Raw genomic sequence first — 15,922 nt, 5'->3', positions numbered from 1 at the left:
AAAGAATTGCAAATCCTTAAATTTCCTTCTTCAGTACAGTAGTGCTTCAAACACCAGTACAGAAACGTGTTTGTCTATACTTGTACAAATCTCAGAGGGTGTTGTTGATGAATCTTGTTTACACACAAATTAGATAGGTGAAGCATGATGCTCGGGAGTGTCAGGGGAGGTGTGCTCAGGGTGGCGTTGTGCTTCTTGTATGTTAATGAATGCACTGCTCAGAATAACATTATGATGCGTATACAGTGACTGCATGAGGCATATATGCACAGCGACAGTAAGGAGGGTGTGTTTATAGTGATGGTGGGGAAGATATGTATGGACACAGTGATGGTAAGGAGGAAAATAATAATAATAATAATAATAATAATAATAATAATAATAATAATAATAATAATAATAATAATAATAATAATAATAATAATAATAATAATAATAATAATAATAATAATAATAAACGGTTTATGAAGTTGCAGCCGGTGGCTGAAAATATACAAACTTACATGTGATTTAGACATAATAAAATACGTTCAAAACATTTACAGGGCTGTACAGTACTTAAATCAGGAGCTATTTATTATTCTAACAATAGATGGGATGGTGCTATTCTTATATCTATCAGTGCGGGCTCTTATGGGCTGAATTTTGTTGTAGTGGCGGACTGCGCGAGGTGGGCAGAGTACTGCAGGTGGTAGTAGGTGGCGATGACGAGGATGGTGCAGTAGTCCACTACCAAACCTTGCTATTGCGTGGTGGTGGAGGTCACTGAGGGATGGCATTTCCATGGTGGAGAGAGCGTTGTTGTAGCCGGAGTAGTCTGCGCCGAGCATGATTCTGCAGGCCCTCTTCTGTACCTTCTCTAGCTGACGTTGTTGGGTAGAGTTGACAGAAGACGAGGCTGGTGACACATACGTTAATTTGGGGAGTGTAAATTCGTTGTAGATAATCCTCAGCTCTGGCGTGGGTGCCCCAAGTGACCTGAGTCGTGTGCACATAGATGTGTGGGAGGATATGTGTACACAATGATGGTAGTAAATATATACACTATGTGAGGGTGCACATAGTGAGATGGTTTCTATACAATGAAAGACAAAAGTCGTGTAGCGGTTTTGTCCGAAGATTAAATAAAACTCGTGAAACATTATGAGAGCCTCCTACCACAAGGCAGAGCGTACCAAAAATTTAGCCCTTCCGCGTATGTTTTCACCAAATTTCACGACACGACTTTTGTCTTTCATTGTACATTGTGGTAGTAAAGATGTATCTTATCGTGGAGGTGTACTGTACAGTACGTAGAAGTAGTGGAAATGTAAACAGTAGAAAAGCACTATGGTGGAGGTGTACACAAACAACGTGTAAACAGTGACTGTGGATGTGTACACAGTGGAAGTAGGGATGTACTGTGTGTACAGTCCACGAAAAAACTTTTCATTACATCCCCGAGCATTATGTCCAAAACTCATAATGGAGAGCTTGGCTAAGCTTTCCCGTCAATGACAGTGAACCATCGAGGTTCGAGTCTGAACCACCAATATAAGTCACTATTTAACAATAGATGGCGCCCGCATGTGTATGTGTATGTGTATGTGTAAGTGTATGTGTACAGTATGTGTACTTTGCCATTTCTCGATGTTGGGAAAGTTAGTCATTTAGCAATGCACACAAGTGTGACTGTTAATAATATGTAAATTATATTTCATTCATCCTTTACTAGAGTTCAGCGGCGTAACATCGTTAGAGGTTACCAATAGTCATTCAGTGAGTCAAAAGGGGCAAAGGGGGGAGGGGAGGATAGTGGGGGGGGGGAGGGAGGGAGAGCTGGTTGGGTGGGTGCCTTCCTTACCAAAACTCAGTATTACAAATACGAATATATATATTTTCTTACTATATATTGTATAACCAATTATTAATACTCATTATATTCAGGCACTAGTGCCGGTGTGCAGTAATGATTAGGAATCATCGTCAAACGTATGTTAAGACAATGTTTGCGTTATGCCAACATATTATGTAGAATTTGCTGAGATAAAAATAACCGAAATTTCATACTTTCTCAGTATGCCATCACTACTATTGTACAGCAAATTATGTGGGAAACATTTTAACAACTGATAGAATATTACTGACAATTTGATATCACAATGTGTGTGTTCTATTTATCGGGTCGTCTGCGTATACTCTCGTCTGCACACCGTTTACAGATTGATACAGTCGAAAGAGATCAAAAGGCAGGCTGGCCCCCAGAATCACCCGTGTCCCTCGCGTTTTGCCGATTTTCCTTCCACAATAGTCGCTTACAGAGTAATGTAAAGGAAATATATTACATTCACAAGTCCTACCGTCAGGTTGGTATAATGTTTGATAACGATTAAGAAAAGAAAGTTTAGCATTTGCGATGTGATTTGCCTATTAGCGCATAGCAGGTCACAATTGCAATTTTGTTTCTTAAAATGAACACATCCACAATGCTTACGATACAAACATATAAGAATATCAATTGAAATGTTATATTATGTGGATTCCTTAATATCCTGATAAAACATAATAGAAAATGCAAGGATCAGCCCTCACAACTGGAGCACCTTCCGTCTACCCGGCCCAAGTAATTGTCCCCTTTACTCCAAACATCCTTCCCTACTGCCCCTATCATGTTCATATTTGGGTGAATAAGGTCAACAGGTGGGGCTCAGCCAGGAAGGATGAATTAAAAATAATTTACAAATCATTAACACTCATACACTAAGGAATGTATGACCCGTCTCTTTAATATTATTCTTTAATCTCACATGGTCGTATTGATAAATCTGGGAGTATGCACAGTGGCTGGTGGTATACACAATGGTGGTGGAGATATACACAGTAGCGGTGGAGGTATACACAGTGGCGGTGGAGGTATACACAGTGGCTGGTGGCATACACAATGGTGGTGGAGGTACTGTATACACAGTGGCGGTGGAGGTATACACAGTGGCGGTGGAGGTATACACAGTGGCTGGTGGTATACACAATGGTGGTGGAGGTATACACAGTGGTGGTGGTATACACAGTGATGGTGGAGGTATGCACAGTGGTGGTGGAGGTATGCACAGTGGTGGTGGTATACACAGTGGTGGTGGTGGTATACACAGTGGTGGAAATATACACAGTGGTGGGGCATACACAGTGGTGGTGCAGGTATGCACAGTGGTGGTGGTATACACAGTGGTGGTGTAGGTATACACAGTGGTGGTGAGAGGTATACACAGTGGTGGAGGTATACACAGTGGTGGAGGTATACACAGTGGTAGAGGTATACACAGTGGTGAAGGTATACGCAGTGGTGGAGGTATACACAGTGGTGGTAGAGGTATACACAGTGATGGTGGTATACACAGTGATGGTGGAGGTATACACAGAGATAGAGGTATACACAATGATAGTGGTATACACAGTGATGGTGGTATACACAGTGGTGGAGGTATACACAGTGGTGGTAGAGGTATACACAGTGGTGGTGGTATACACAGTGATGGTGGTATACACAGTGGTGGTGGTATACACAGTGGTGGTGGGCCAGCAGCAGCAGTTACACACCTTTAACAGCCATAAGGACCACTGGCGGTAATGTTGGTGCAGCAGGAAAACTCCACAATAATGGGTTAGTCTGATAATGCAGGTAAAGGTTTTACCTGGACCTCAGACTTAGGTTTACTCAATTATTTCCTCTAGAAACTGGCATAAATAACTATTGCCTCAGGCCCATATAACAAAAGACATTAATTGAAAGTTTAAATAACATTATGCAATTAATATTTAACCACATCTTTTTCATCATATTGTCAAAAATTATTATAGAATTGTTGTTGTTTTTTGGGGAGACCGATAAGGTGTATGTTGTACTCATACATCAAGTGACTCTTGCATATAACATTATATACCGATGATGGGTATGAGGATGAATATATATGCATGAGTTATATATAGTAACTGGCTATTCACGTTACTGTATCGGTTTAAAATGTACAGAGTGAGAGTTGTACTGTACCTCAGTATGTTCGTTTCCCCTTGTAACTAAGAACCAAGATATGTGGACCCATATGTTGTAAACATTCTTTTCAACTCGTTTGTTACATTACTATAATTATCAATACACAAGTATAAACATATATGCAGGTAAAACAGTGCTCTCACCGTTCTTCTTTAGTTCCTAACAAATAATGTTATGTTGTATGTCTATTAGTTGTAAGCTGCAAATTTATATTTTCAAGCCGTCACCTGTATGTATTAGCCCCTGTCTTATAGGCAGAAGTATTTTTGTAAATGGGTTAATTATATTAGACATATATTCTATCAGCCCCTGTAACTTTCCACCAGCTATGAGGTAGCATGTTCAGAGCACGTGATAAGGTGTGCCCACGGGAAGTCACGTCACTTGGTGCTGAGTTAAGCATTAAGTAACCGGCTCTCTGGCTACCTATTGCGGGCAGTATTTTGATAACCCTGACTAGAGGAAGGCGTTATTGAGAGCCATCGTGGATGGTTCCGTCTTCCCTCGAGGGAGGACGTCGGATATATTTCCATTCTTCCCTCGATGGGTCCCTACTCACCTCACTCAGCTATCTCATCAACAGAACGTACTTAGCAGAGCTATTTAACATGGCCTCCGTCCTCATTTAACACGCATAGCTACAGTGGTTATGTTACGGTGATAATCCTTTTTGAAAGCGTACATAGAAACCTTTTATAATAAATACAAACAAAGGAACATATTGGATTTCACTACAGAAGATCCAATAAACTTTGATCTATATTTTAGTATGTCTAAAGTATAAGGTAACGAGCTTCACAAGTGATTGTTACAAGTGGTGACAACCCTGGAAGGTTGTTACATATATGACAGTTTCACAAGTAACTGTTATATTAACGGTAACAGTCACCTCAACAGATACACAGTTGGTAAAGATAGCGATATTATGTTCTCCCCATTACTGTGGCATACTGTTACATCTGTTACTAAGAGAAGCAAATCCTTATATGTATGTCTTAACACAAATACAGTACATGAACTTAATCTTGTTTGGAAAAGAGCGGAGGTATACGCTGGGGGGTCTGCCAAGCCAGTGCGAGTGTTGGAAGGGATGTCCCCGGTGTTCACGTTGGAAGGTCTGTCTCCCGGTGGGGACTACGTAGTCACCCTCACCGCCTTCAACCGCAAGGGCGCCTCACCCCCTGTCTCCCTGGAGGCCTTCACCCTCAAAGTAGCAGAGAACAGGATGAGTAAGTATTGACATAATTCAATACTGTCTGTTTATAGGATTTTAAATTTAAGTCTCATTTAAAATGAGCTTTTCTTAATACAGGGTTCGTAGTTTAAAAATAAATAAATAAAGATCAATTTCTAGGTAATAGATTAACTGTATATATTCTAAGTATTTTTCATATTATATAAATATCTCATTTTGTAACTTAATATTAAGGAATTCTGTATGTACTCCATGTAGTCTAACACATTTTACTGATCTATGGCGTTTGTTGTACTTTGTCATTATCTATATAATGATACTTATGGTAAAAGTGAAGAAGTCGGCATGCGATAGAAATACGAAAGTAATCTACTTTCACCCATAATGCAAAATTTGCTAGGAGAAAGATATTTGCAGTGGGAGGGCGTCACACACTATCAGAAAACGATACTGTTTTATGATTCTCTGAATCATGAACCGGAAAAGTGGAAAGGAAAAAAAATCATGAGCATCCATCAGTAATTAGAAACCTTACCAAGAGAAATGTTTTGAAGAAAAATATAAATGTCCCAAACATTTCATCCACTAGAAAAGATATTAGCATAATTACACGTTAATTAAGATTCGTTATGGCCAGGGACCTTCGTCACGCCCGAAATTTTGTGTGGTTGAGGATAATCCCAAACCCGCTCCAAACGTTTACTCTAATTGCCAAAACTGACACAATCAGCTTATACAGAGTCTTTGCAGGACGAAATGACGAAGATAGTTTATAACATACAATAGTCTACGTATTTCATATATATTTTGGAACCTAAAGTATGTAATTAATTTTTCCAACTTCAAAATTTTCAACTCACCATTGATCAGGTCATTAACTCTACAAATTCGACAAACACGGCCATCACCAGAGAATATGTAAACAATGAACATAATGTGAAAGATAGGTAGAGAGGTGATATGACTAAAGAAAGTCCATAAAACATTGATGTTTCTTTTTCAATTAATACAGTCCTTAAAGGAAAATGAATGTATATGAAGCGTTACGCAAAATATCAGAATTAATTTTGCTAATAATTTTTTTTAGAGACCAGTGAATATTACTAATCTAAAATAATATCATCTACAGTCAGATTTTGTCTAATTGAATGAAACTTCCATGTAAGTTAAAATCTACTAAATCAGTCTTTTTCTGAGCATTAACATTTGTAATTTGGAGATCACTGCCATAATGGTCACGTGTTCTCAAGAATTCACCGAAAACTTAACGAAGGATCAATATACGAGTATAGATATGATCATAAGTTTCGTTAGTAAATTACCTGCACGTGTACCCCTAAACTTGCAAGTTTTATAAAGACAATCATCCTTCTTATTTGTCCTACATTACTAATTCTGTGTATCTCAACCAACATAGTGAAAAAGACACACAAAATGAATAACATGTAGTTTCTTCATCGCCCGCTGTGGCAGTCGCCGGAGTGTCTAGTAGTCAACCTGAACCTGAGGAAGGCCCTGCTGGGGCGGTGTCCCCCCTCCTGGGCGTTTTCCTGGGTGTTGTGGGTGCCTTCCTCCTCCTGGCCGCTGCCGCCATCTTCATCACTCGTCGCCACTGTTCCAGAGGCGCTGGCAGGACTCCTGACCTGGTGGCTGGCCAAGGTGAGTCATGAAACTACATAGTTGTAGTCTATAACAACGTATGGAACAATATTTACTGCCTCAACAATGATAAAATACGTTTCATTGACATTTACATCTCTTGAACTTTTCTTGATATCTTGGATAACATCATGTTAAGTAACGAAGCTGTACATCAACTGTGTGTGTTATTTACTGACGGTCTATAACTTCTTGCGAATCAGAGCTAGAGGTGAAGGGCGACACCGCGGAGGCAATGACCAGTGCCAAGGGCGAGTTGGTGGATAACTCGGACCTTACCGAGGCCGACCCCTTCCTGGTGAGTCATCCCTTTCCTAAGGAGTAATTTTTTTTAAGAGTCAGCTCTCTCTTGGTTAATCAGCCTTCCCTGATAAATCAACACTTCCATGATGATTCTCCTCCTCCCCGATGAATCATTGCTTCACGATGAGTTAAGGTTGCTCCTAATGCCCCACCCTGCATGTTCTCTCCATTATCCTCTTTCTGTAGTTAATAGATGGGTGACACTTTTCGGCTATATATATTAAAGTCTGTCACATTGTTTTGAAACTCAAACTAGACATCATTAGCTGAACCATCTAAATGGGAATATGAGGACTTAACCATCGGTAAACACAGCATGATGGCCACCTTCTCCTGTAAGAATTACGAAGAAATTATGACAGGGGAACTGGCCAACAGTGACGGTTCAGACACACAGTAATGCATAATGAACACCAACACTGATCGCTTTGTCCCGGTACACGTCACGCCGGTACACGATGCCTGTGTGTTGTCTGAAGCTCACTCAAGAGTCTGGCGTCCTGTAGAGTTGTCTCTCCATTGTTTACTTATATGGTTTTTTCACTGTCTCAGGAAAGCCTCAGGACCTGTGACCTGAGAGCTTCGCTGAGAGAGTTGTTGATCTGCAAGCATCAGATACCACACACTGGCCGGGACCAAACGACAATGGCTGAGCACAGCTTCTATGCAAGTATTCGTGCACCAACCAATCTGGTTTCACCAAAAATTATGCAATTCTCACTTTTTTTTTTTACTTATCGATCTAAATCAGACACAACGATTATGGTGCATCTTACTCTCCATACTAGCTACTCTGGCACGCATTCTTCCCTGCTCCCTATGTATTATATGTCTTGCAGTGTCAATACCAAGACCCCTTGGCTTGTGGTAATCATATGCAATACAAATATAACACAGTAGCTGTCCTTATCCATTATAAATGAGGGCTACGAAATAAATGACTATCACTTTTATTATTGCATAAAAAAAAAACTCATTTTAACCAACGACACTTGTTTATATCACGTGTTTATACATACTATTTAATTCATCATGTGCACAAAAGTCCCTTAGATTATGACAGATATAATATAATACGAACACCACTTATAAAATGAGAAGACGAGAGTGAATATTGTCTACTCATGTACGAAGATGTGAGTGTAGTGGAGGGGGAGGAGTATAAAGTGTATGCATGTCTAGTGGACTAGTCGTGTAACCAAGTGGCTTTACAATTGTTAGTATGAAGTCTGAATGAATGTATTAAGGAACCTGAGCCTAACGTCTTTTTTTTTTTTGGAGCATGAACCAGTAAGGGTAACGGAGCATGACTAAGGAACTTATGAGTTACAAAAGTGCATGAGTTTGGCAGTGCATGAGTGTGAGAGACTTCTGGTGTGTGAGCAAGTGAAATTGGTGTGTATGAGTGTCTGTGTCAACTTGTGTAAATGCCAAGGGATGTGGTAAAGTTTTGCTGCGGTTTATGTAATGGTGTATGTAGGTTAAGCCCCCGAGTTAAATGGAACCCAAATTTATCTTAAAATAAGTTTGTGAATCATATATAGTGAGTGAGGCTTATAGAGATTGTGAGTGTGAGTCATTGTTAAATGAAGCATTTAGGAGAGTAGAAATGAGAGCGTGACCTCTACTGGAGGGTTACTGAAGGCTGAATGTGGCGTAACCCCATATGGCGACTCTCCCCCAGGCCACATCAGAGGGCAGCACAGGGACGGCCTCCACCCCGGCCAGCGCGGGCGGAGGGGCGGTGTTCACTATCCCCGCCCACATCCCGCCCCCACCCCAGTACTGCTCTGCCTCCTGTAACGACCTATCGCCCACCCAGCACGCACTACAGCACACATCTGCCCCCCAGCACACTATCCCATGCTCTTCGGGTATTCAGCACACGCTCCCACGCTCCTCGGATAATCAGCACGCTCTGCACCATGCTCAAGGCAGTCAGCACTCTGTACAACGATCATCTCCATTACAGCATTGTCTCCAGCGTTCCTCCTCGGTGGAGCGAAGCGTGGGACGCAATTTAGGCTCTCAACACTGTCTGGCGCGGGCCTCCCCACCTTTACGCCCCCAACATCATGGCACGCCAGCTACCTTCTCCTTACAGCACCCAGCCCATCCCCAGATCATCTACACCACGGGGACGGACGCCGCTCTACAGCAATCACCCGGAGTAACTCAGGCACCCCACCCGGCCGCTATTCACTACGTGCAACCTCACCCAGGCCTCGGAGGCGACGCCCCATCAGTCATCACCACCACTCATATGAGCGTCCCTGTGTCTCACCACCCTGTGTCACAGCATATGGGTCTGGGGCTTGCACCAAGCCACTTAGGAAGTGGACCACACCCTCAGAGGACTTTAGTATCACAGGGAAGCATAGAGCATACAGGGGAGTCTCCTATCACGCACTCAAGCCCCAAAAACAGAGCCAAGCACGTCACCTGGACAGGTGGACCCACACATGGGGAGGAGAGTGCTGTGTAGCAACTTGATGCTCATGATGCTGTTACTGCTTCTGCCCGGAATACTGCAGCTCACCAACTATGAACATTAATATGTCTCTGCTAACAGTCACATACATTCTGTTCGCGTAAACACGTGCAATTGTTCGTTCAAGGAAAGATACAAATATGGCGACAACTACACGCACGTTTACAATAATCGAAAAACACGAAAACAACAGTCACTCATTTATGAATATGTACGAGTACGCATATTATTTGCTTTACAAGCACACATGGAACCTTTTCTTAATTTTGACCACATTTTTTTTTTCAAAATAGCACTTTTTAAACTAGGAAATCTGTATATATGAAATGAAATCCACTAAGCTGGGAAATTATGGCATCATAAAATAATTGTTACATCCTCATATACCGCGCACATCAGCACCACATCTACAAACATACAGTCATGCACGGTTCTTCTTTAATTGCTTAACATCACATATAACATATATTGTTGAACTTTATTCTCAATGCTTTTTGGTTAAGTTTAGTGATATTTTATACTGTACATAGATACAAACTAATTTCCTCAAGACAACTTATAGGATTTACAATCATCTTATCAGGTTACAAACTGTTAATTATATTGTTATTATATTAACAATAATTACTCGACCTACACTACAGTGACTTGCGTGGCGCGTAAATGAAAAATAATTACATTAGAGAGATACTGGCGGCCTTAATCACTTCTTCGGTCGACAACTCATCCTGTATAATTCATTATTTTTAGAACTTCACTCCATAAAACATAATTCATTAGGACGGCAGTTTATAGTGAGATAGCACTCACCCTCTCTGGTTATAATTGCTCACTTGTCACGCGTCACGCAGTTACTACTTTTCTCTAAATCAACTAAACACAGATAAATAATTATCTAAATAAAAATCCACTTCCTTGCCCCAATCATCAAGTCAGGTAAGTAAGTGATGTTTACGCAAATGAGCGTAACTATAATTGTTCACTTATACAGTTAGAGGACCACATGCGTTACTGTAACTTAACCAACATAAATCTTTGTGGATTTATGGAATCGGACTCGACCCATTGGTGCCGCCAGGCAATTCTATGTAAAAACAATTTAAAGATTTTATATTTCTGTGGTAAATATGATAAGAACAAATCGAAAATGAAATATTATTTTTTAATTATATTAACAATATTCAACTGAAGTATTTACGCCTGGAAAGTTAACTGTGTTCTCTTACTGTCAGTGGACTCCTACAGATCATTAATTTCCCCTACATAGGATAAACCTCAAGGAATATACAGGTCTTCAGTCAAATATAAAAACTGAACGAGTTGGTTTCAGAACTGTTGAAGAGAAAATAATAAACAGTTAGGTAACGTTACTTCTCAAAATTAGTTAATTGCTTTAAATAATGAGAACAATTAACGGCCCCCAAAAAACTACGGATATTGCACAAAACTGTGTCGTTATAGTAACAGATAAACAGCATCTCACGTACTTAATAAACTTATTGAACGCATAGGCACCAGTATTCTGTCATCACCATATTCCAGTTACTGTTGTCTTAGTTCAACACGCAGCAGACACACACACACACACACTGGCTCCAAACCACCGAGTGGGACATAAAAATAAACAAACATCACCGATATTTCTTCAGAGATGTACTGTACGTGAAGTAATAAATTCGGGTCCTCTCAAGAAGTAATTACGTCTCTGGGGTTAGTCATGTGTGTCACTCTATTTACTTCCATTTCACCCTGGAGTAGCTAGACCAGCTTATAACTGGGAACTGTGATATGAAGACTCCCGTGGGGTGGGGGGGCTGGGTGTATGTAGGAAGACGTCATCACTCCCTCTCACTTAGGACCATTGTTAAGTGAAATAATTAGAATCCCGGGTGTTTCATTAACTTTATATATATACCTCATCTTTCCTTGTGTTACTTATTTATAATTACCTCTAATTGTAAAAGTTTCGTTGATAAATGGTTAGACGTAGAATTTTTTTTACTATATTGAGGCTATTCGATTTCTTATTTTGATATGATGACAGGAAAAGGTTAAAGTTTGGGTTGTTTACTTCCTGTAACTGGCATATCAAGCAACGTTCTGAGAAGTGATGATTTCGTCGAAACTTTCCAAATGTAGAAAAATGTTCTAACTTCTAAGAATGATTGAATCGAAAGATTTTTGACAAAAGTCTTTATCTATATCCATATGTTTAGACTTAACTGATACATAGAATTCGTGAACATTATGAAGCAAAAGAAAAATGAAAATCACACACACACACACACACACACACACACACACACACACACAAACACAGAATGATATTCAGAATAAAAAAAATCTGAATATCTTAACATTAAAAAAACTAGTACAGTATAGTTACATGAGGCAGTAACATTTTCTGCATGTATTCACGTCATTAGAGGAGATTTAGCCCGGATGTATTGTAACTTGAGTTAATATTCAGAGGGATTATTGTAAGGGTCATCACATACATAAACATTCCTCATTTCAATTCGTTAAGTGGATACATGAAGTAGATAACTGAATTTTTTAAAGTAACCTGATAAACTTAATCAACTTGCTCGTAGAGTAGTGAAGTACCAGCAGCCACGCCTCACTGAAGCTGAAAAACACCGGAATGTTAGAGAAATCACTCAAGGAAAACTTTGATGTACTCACACAATAGCTCAAATAGATTTACGCATGAAATGAAAACGTCATTCTTTTCCTTACCTTTTTGGGGTGGGGGGGGGGGGAGTATAGGTGTGATTTAGTGGAAAAGAAATCTCAGAAAATTATTGTGTCATCTCAGAGAGTGTGCTAAGTGAATTCCTGAGTGTGAATAACTACGAAGACCATCTGGGTATACACCACCTACCATCGACCACAATTGGGAACAAATGAGACTCAGGAAATAATTGACGAAGAAAACGAAATTAACGAAGATTCATGAATGGTGTCAGTTAATGTGAGTTTGCTCTTTATTTATTGTAGCAGAAGCAGATATAGCAAGTTACTTGTGGTTTGGGTTGTTTACATCATAGTCTTAGGTTGGCTGTGACACCAATCTTCTCACAGAGGCTATGTAGACAACCGAGTGCCAGCATCTCTGTGGCACCACACAACTCACAGCAGTCATGTAAACAACCACAACCCGGAGTCTTGCTCTCTGGTTCACACACAAAACTAGTTTTTTCATTTCATTCTGTGTTATGTATTGTGTGAAGAAAACTGTAAACTATTCCAAGTTATGAACAAACCCCCAACATGTTAGTTAATGCACAATAATAATGTTATTAGGTAAGGTACTGTGATATAACTAAGACAAGAAATTTTGCTATTGTATCTACACAACCGTGTATATATATATATATATATATATACATATATATATATATATATATATATATATATATATATATATATATTACTCATTTTTGTTTGTATAAAGAAGCAGTTTCCATAACCTATAAAGTGGAACATTAACTGTGTATGATATTCTTAAAACCAGTTTTATATGGAGTCTATTTTGATATGTCAACGACAAGGACTTTGCATGTATCACCAATAAACTTTGTAATGAAGATCACACTCGAATTATTTATGATATCCCATCCAGAGACTAATTCCAGTAATAAAAATAAATACAAAATCTGACTGCGAAAGATTCATGTGTTACCCTTTGAAAAGGTATACGAGTATTTTCACATCCCAGCACATTATATAGAAACTGGCTGTGAATTGTTTCCATCACTGAATTTTGCTGAATAAATTTATTAATACATCAGTGATTGGTTAACTGATATACAGTATAGTAATATTTTCAGTGATACAGGTCAAGGGAACTTTTATTATAATCTTTTTTATAAAAGTGCCTTAACGTAACCAATACGAGTCTAAACTAAATTAGACTTACTTAACTTAGATGGGTTTAGCCTCTGACAGACATATCCCGCAACTGTTTTTACTTCATGTGCACTGCAAGTCATCTAATATTACACGAAAGGTAGAAACACTAGCTAAATATTTAGGAGTCAATAATTACCATACAAAAATTTCTTAAAAAGAGTCATGCATTTCCATTTTATTTTTAAACGAACATGAAAAGGGCGAGTAACGGGAGGAGCACTCCATCTCCCATTTCTTCACCCTTTCGTCTTGAGAACACATTTAGTCCTAGACACAAAATCGTGTGCATGGACCAATGACGAGGACTTCAAAAGTGAACAAACATCATGGAGAAAACATTTCACGGGGTCCCCGGCACCATCTTCAAATACTCCCGATGAGGCGCCCACCACCAATTAGTATTATTAGACATTACAGAGCTTCCTGTTCCAGGGGTCCGAATCCCGAGCTCTCCCAGTCCATCCAGCTATAAATGGGTTCTTAAATTTACATCCTGAGGAAGTAAACGCGGTTGAGAGCAGTGCCGGCTTTGCTGCTTCCTTGAGTACCGAAGGCTTAGTATACATTGTGCTGTATCCACACTGTCCCAAACGGCAGAAGCTGTAGATGCACTCAATCTTCTCGTAATTTCCTCATACGGCTTCAGTGTTCTCACACAGTTGGATAAGATGGCCCATTCGGAGTTAGTCAGTTGCTGGCTTTTAGAGTTAGAAGCTGCATACAAGGTACAAGCACAATGGCTTCCTCACTTGTCAATACGCTGGAGCAAGTGTAGATTGCCGTTCCGACTTGTTGGTATGTCATGAATCACACTGAGGTTTCGTTGTTGAAGTTTTTCATGTTTTTTTTTTTTCAGCTCGTCTTGAACCATGGTTGAATGGTTAAAATGGGTTACAATGCTACGACAATTAGAAATAATGTCACCAACTGCCTTCTGTGAGGCTATGCCATTTTTCACAACTAACTGTATTTGATGAACTGTACAGTCAAGAATGTTAGGTCCTGCATCTCGTAGAACAGTGAACATCGTTATTCAAGCAAACTGTTTCATTTTTCCACCATTTGGTCAAACTTCTCTGAGAGATACTCACCGATGTGACTTCCCCTTAATGTTTCTGCACTCAGTATTATGTTTACTTTCTGAAAATCATCGTCCATGGCATGTGCAATTAGATTGAGCAGAAAAACACCGGCAGATGTGTCAGCCCATGCGTCAGTTTATGAACTAAAGCACATACTTTTTCAGACACAGTATCATAAACGTCATCACAAATCAGTGATGCATAAAACATACGCATAGGTCCTCAACAAGAGAGAATGGTAAATCATCTACAATTAACATTTGTGCAATACGCTTATCTATCTCTTTAGACTTTGAATGAGAAGCATCCCATGGCTTTACACTTTCGATACACTCATCTATTGGGTTTTTTTTCAGCAAGTTTCATTAGTTGGAGAGGAGTTTTATCCCTTTGCACTTTCTGTTTTTTACCTTTTCTTGCTTCAGCCTCCTGTCAGTTCATTGTACTGTATTATTGTATTGTATGCATTGATCTCAAATAATTTCTAAGAGAAGTTGGACCACGTCCTTTGTGGGAGTAAGATTTCTTACACAGATTACATTTTGCCAAGTCATTTGTTTCTAATGATAAATAATTCCACACTAAAGTGGTTGACAACGCCATTTCAATGAAAGGTTTTTAACTGTGATAGAATGTTACACCCCCAGTAAGGATAATTACCAACAGAAGTAGGCCAGATCTAGCAGCAAAACATGTGCTACAGCACAGAGCGCAGGGTGAGGGGAGAGTGTGGCATCCGACGACCCGTGCGGAATACATGGACACGTTCTGGACGAACTTTGAACGGACCCGGACAGAATCTCTCTCTCTCTCTCTTTATATATATATATATATATATATATATATATATATATATATATATATATATATATATATATATATATATATATATATATATATATATACTGTATATATCCTATCTATCTTTCTTTCTCTGTCTAAACTTGTAAATATCTGATTGTGATCAAAGGCGAATTAACCCAACCATGGGCCTGAAGGCCTGTAGAATTTGTTTATTTTTTCACATATGTTCCCTGTTTCCCTGCAAGCCTTGGAATTACCCGAAAACAGGGTAATTACCCTGTCAACTTTGTGAGACACCTACTGCAGTGAAATATGTCAATCTCAACTAAATATGGAAATCTCAACCTCTACTCATCTGAAACATCCTCATGTATTGGGTGCGCTGCGGATGCGGAAGTGAAATTTTTGCGGATGCTCTGCGGATGCGGATGCTGATTTGGCATCCA

At 39.5% G+C, this 15,922-nt stretch overlaps 1 protein-coding gene across 4 annotated transcripts in view; it reads left to right on the top strand.

Moving 5' to 3' along the window:
• Positions 1-11,472, top strand: part of LOC121859411 (hemicentin-1-like) — a 251,339-nt gene extending 239,867 nt beyond the window's left edge. For 2 of the 4 annotated variants that reach the window (XM_042356203.1, XM_042356202.1), the window contains 4 exons: positions 5,066-5,256; positions 6,672-6,881; positions 7,085-7,179; positions 8,869-11,472. In XM_042356203.1, the coding sequence (XP_042212137.1) occupies positions 5,066-5,256; positions 6,672-6,881; positions 7,085-7,179; positions 8,869-9,669 (1,297 nt within the window). In that variant the 3' untranslated portion in view covers positions 9,670-11,472. Of the gene's footprint in view, positions 1-5,065; positions 5,257-6,671; positions 6,882-7,084; positions 7,180-7,736; positions 8,186-8,868 lie in introns of those variants that run through there. The other 2 variants (XM_042356204.1, XM_042356205.1) reach the window with 2 other exon arrangements.
• Positions 11,473-15,922: the final 4,450 nt, after the last annotated feature.

This window comes from Homarus americanus, unplaced genomic scaffold (assembly GCF_018991925.1).
Source record: "Homarus americanus isolate GMGI-L3 unplaced genomic scaffold, GMGI_Hamer_2.0 scaffold7626, whole genome shotgun sequence".
Taxonomy (NCBI): Eukaryota; Metazoa; Arthropoda; class Malacostraca; order Decapoda; family Nephropidae; genus Homarus; species Homarus americanus.
This window is presented reverse-complemented; position numbering and strand designations above follow the sequence as displayed.